The sequence below is a fragment of the Temnothorax americanus genome, unplaced genomic scaffold (genome assembly GCF_048541705.1).
Source record: "Temnothorax americanus isolate GAGA-0224 unplaced genomic scaffold, ASM4854170v1 Scaffold65, whole genome shotgun sequence".
NCBI classification, from domain to species: Eukaryota; Metazoa; Arthropoda; class Insecta; order Hymenoptera; family Formicidae; genus Temnothorax; species Temnothorax americanus.
Genome location: NW_027509787.1, coordinates 12,912 through 17,647, shown reverse-complemented (window position 1 = coordinate 17,647; position 4,736 = coordinate 12,912). Strand labels below are relative to the sequence as shown.

Genomic DNA, 4,736 nt, shown 5'->3' with positions numbered 1-4,736 from the left:
GCCTCAGTGAGCCCGACTTGGACAGCATCCTGAGTACTATAACCAAAGATTTCGCTTCTAGTCTCGACATCCATGCGCCCATCCGTACTTTTCGTGTGTATCGTCCTTCGGCACCTTGGCTCACCGAGGCTTTCGTACGTGGTATTCGGCATCGCAACCGTCTATATAATATCGCCCGAAGATCAGGTTCTGTTCTCGATTTTCATATTTATAAGCAGTACAGGAACAGTCTCACGGTAGAAATGAGGAAGGCTAGAGAGCACTTCAACATGACCAGATTAACCGCGATTTCCAATCCATCCAAGCTATGGCGCGAACTCACTAATCTTGGCCTAATCGAATCACCTTTATCCTCACCGCTGAATTATTTCTCACGCAATACTCTCAATGCTCACTACGCATCCATCTCAAACTGCTTTCCTTCCTGTACTCAATCTCAATTTTCTGACATCATTTCATCCATAGAGCCTGACAATCCTACTCTCAGTTTTTCCCAAATAACCGCTGATGATCTATGCTCTCTTGTCTCCTCATCTTCTGTTTCTCTTGCTTCAGGTTGCGATCACCTTCCACTGCATGCTATCGCATTGGCCCTGCCACACGTGAGTAATTTACTCACTTCATTCTTCAATAGTTGTCTCAGACTTAGTTACTTCCCGTCGTTGTGGAAGCGTGCCATTCTACGTCCATTGTCTAAAATTAAATCTCCTGCCTCTCCTTCCGACACGAGGCCCATAGCCAACCTATGCGAGCTCTCCAAGGTGTTCGAAAAGATTCTACATCGCCAGATTACCGATTTCATTGAATCTCATCATATTCTAGACAGTCGACAATCTGGCTACCGCAAGTGTTTTTCTACTCAGTCTGCCCTTCTGCGATTATTCCACGACATCAAGTATGGCGTTGATGTGGGCGAAGTGTTGATCCTTGTCCTATTTGATTTCAGCAAAGCTTTCGACACTGTCTCCCATCATTTGCTTCTTACCAAACTTAGGAAACTAGGCTTTTCTGATCAAGCTTTGAAACTAATTTTTTCGTACCTCACCGGTCGTCTTCAAGCAGTTGTGGATTTGGAGGGCGTCTTCTCAGAATGGCTATCTGTCACTGCTGGCATCCCGCAGGGATCTGTCCTTGGACCGCTCCTTTTCTCTCTCTTCATCAATGATATCGGCACGTTTCTAAGGTTCACAGAACATTTGATATTTGCCGATGATACGCAAATTTATCGCAGGTGCCTCTTAAGTCAATTAAATGCCGGGCTGCAATTCGTGGCGCATGATGTGAATGTTGTCTCTGAATTTGCGGCTGCAAATGGACTGACCCTCAATCTCAACAAATCCAAGGTATTAATATTTGGAAGCAAAGGTTATATCAAACAACTCAACCTCAATGACCTTCCTCTTATTTCCGTTGGTGGTATTTCGATTCCCTACGTTACCGAAGCGCGAAATCTGGGCGTCATTATGAGATCTGATCTATCTTGGGATAGCCATGTCTCCCATATCTCCAAAAGAGTCCACTTTACGCTATACAAGCTCAAGTTTCACAAAAACTCCTTATCTCGTCAACTTCGTGTGAAACTTGTGACCGCACTCATCTGGCCTTTGCTGGATTACTGTTCTCTTGTGTACAATGATGTCACTGACGAGCTTGACACTAGATTGCAAAGGCTTATAAACTGTGCGATTCGCTTCATATTCAATTTAAGACGCGACGAACATATCACGCCTTTTCGTCACCAACTGGGATGGTTGTCCGTAAAGAACAGACGACTCTATTTCTTGGGAATCGAGATGTATAAGATATCCCGCGGCATATCTCCAGGTTACCTTTCCGACATTTTCATCAAACCCGATTCCTTGATCAGACGTTCGTCACGCCTGGTAGTGGTGCATGCATTTCAAATTCCCACCCACAGGACGGAAACATATCATAGATCTTTCCATCTCGCGGGTATCTATTTGTGGAACTCGCTTCCTTCAGAGATTGTGTCCTCATCGACTATCATTGAATTCAAACGAAAGCTCCACAACCACATCTTTTCCCTTGAGTCTGGTTCTGTGCCTGCTTCCACTCTGAGGCATTCAAGCGTTTGAACACGGATCATATTTAATCTAGTCGCCTTAGTCAGTAATTTAGTTTTAAGCTACTTCATTATACATTTTGCGTTAATTTTGCCAATATTTGAGCATAATCCTTATCCAATCTAGTCGCCTCACGTAGTTAGTCACTCTAGTTGTCATTTCATTATAATTTTGCGATTTTGTTTCTTTCGTCTGCGAAATTGGTGCACACACTGTCACCATTATCATGTCATTTTCGATATTTTTGTTCACCGTTATTATGTTATTTTTTGATATTTTTATTGTTATTGCCATGTACACGGCGGCCTTGTGTTTATTGCCATGTACACGGCGTTCTTTTGTACATTTTTTTTTTTTTTTTTATTTGCCTAAAGTCCTGACTATGGCATAAATAAATATCTATCTATCTATCTCTCTCTCTCTCTCTCTCTCTCTCTCTCTCTCTCCCTCTCTCTCTCTCTCTGGTGAGTACAGCGTGCACGGTCGTTCTGTTGCTCCGACTTTAAAGGAACATATCTCTGCCGCAAGCTGCCTTCGGGCAATTCTTGTTACAGAATCGAGCAGGCTTTTTGTTGCTTGTGTGGATTGATATTGCATCTTTCTTTCCTTGCAACTGCTGTCCCGGATATCCAGAGGAAAGTATTTTTCTCTTTCTAACCTCACTTTTGCCTCATCACAATAGTGCTGACGTGTGGAAGTGGATCACAGGTGAATGATCGATTACGCTGATATTAACGGTTTTAGCCGGTAATTATCAGCATGGAAGAAGAATATGCAGAGTATCGATGCTCGGCATGTAGGAAGGCAATTAAGAGCAGAGCCGTTAAATGTAAAATTTGCCCAAAGCTTTTTTACCATCCAGGATGTGTAAGTAAGCATAAAATTATCGATAGAAACCAAAAGTACGTGCCGTGTAAAGGCCCATTTGAGGAATTCGTAATTGATAGTGAGAAAGTGCCGGCGGCAGGGAGAGACAGGACATCATCTACAGGATCTACAGGATCTACAAAAGCGTTCACAACATCGAGCAGTGGAAGTAAAGGATCAAGCATGGATATAAAAGTAGACTGGATTATAAGAACTGTCAAAGAAATAAAAGATGAAACGCTGCGTAAAAATGAAATTAAAATAATGATTAAGGAGGTAGTTCATGAAGAATTAAGTAATGTTAAACAAGAGCTGAAAAACTTGAAAAAAATAATACAGGGAATAGAGTATGGATCGAAGGCAGGAACGCAAAGAAGCTACAGTGAAGCGGTTAAAGAAAAGAAGAAAGAAAGTCTTATAATTGTTAAGCCGAAAGTGCAACAGGAGAGTGAAGACACGAAAAAAGTGATTAAAGAAAAGGTAGATATAAAGAATATGGCAATGGGAATAACGAAATTAAAAAAAGGAAGCAAAGGAGTAGTAATCATGGGATGTGAAACTGGAGAGGAGGTAAAAAAGCTGAAAGAGACAGTTCAAGCTAAACTGGGAGAGAATTATAAAGTAACGGAGTCATCTAAGTCAAAACCAAAGGTAAAAGTTATTAATATAAATATAGAAGAGATGAACTTAGATGATAATAAACTTATAAGTACGATAAAGAAGCAAAATAAAATAGATACAGTAAATATGCGAATTGTGAAGAGAATGGTCAAAGTAAAGAATGATCAAAGAAGAGGAAATGAAGAAAGATCAATAATAGTGAAAGTAGATGAAGAAACACATAAGATGATATTGCAGAAAGCAAAACTAAATGTAGGATGGAGAAGGTGTCCTGCATTTGATCACATCAGTGTCAAAAGATGTTTCAAGTGCTGGGGATATTTTCATATCGCGAAAAATTGTAAGAGAAAAGAAACGTGCTACAAATGCGCGGGGAATCATAACCCGCGTGTTTGTACAGCGACGGAGAAAAAGTTTGTAAACTGTATGTTCAAAAATCGAACATACAATTTCAAGATAAATGACGACCATGAAGCTATTAGCCGGGAATGTCCGACCTTTATAAGGGCGTTACAGCAAAAGAAGAGGAGAGCAGGCTGGGAAGAGGAATAGCAACGACAAAAGAAAGAAGAAATTTTACTGTATACAAATGCGCAGAGCTTGACAGCGCATAAGGATGAGATTCAACATCGGTTTATGAAGAAAATAAATTCTGCGTTCTTAGCATTTTCGGAGACCAGATTGACTGAGGATATTGAAGACAGTGAAGTGAACGTTTCTGATTATAGTATAACTAGATGTAATGCTGAGAATAGAAATACAGGAGGCGTTGTTCTATATGTAAGGAATGATATTGTTTACGAGACAGTGTTAGTAAGAAAATTAGAATCGAATTGTTGGTGTGTTGCGGTAGAAGTAAAAGATAAATTATATAAAGGACTGATAGTGGTAATATATCACTCACCAAGCGCATCGCACGGGGATTTTATAAGATTTTTCGAGGATATAGTAGAGGAGTTAATAATAAAGGGAGAATGCATGGTAATAGGAGATTTTAATATAGATCTTAGGACGGACTCGTTTTATGCGAAGAAACTGCAAACGACAATGTTAAGTCTGGGTATGAAGCAGTATGTTAACGAACCGACGAGAATCACGAAAGACAGTCAAACAATTATAGATCTAATCTTTGCTAATAATAATAAAACAGTGCAAGTAATTCAT

General features: G+C 40.2%; 1 protein-coding gene across 1 annotated transcript; it reads left to right on the top strand.

Moving 5' to 3' along the window:
* Positions 1-1,274: 1,274 nt before the first annotated feature.
* LOC143905676 (uncharacterized) lies at positions 1,275-4,124 on the top strand. The gene has a single exon (XM_077421229.1). The coding sequence runs from the start codon at positions 2,844-2,846 to the stop codon at positions 4,122-4,124; it is 1,281 nt and encodes a 426-aa protein (XP_077277355.1). The 5' UTR covers positions 1,275-2,843.
* The last annotated feature ends 612 nt before the right edge of the window (positions 4,125-4,736 follow it).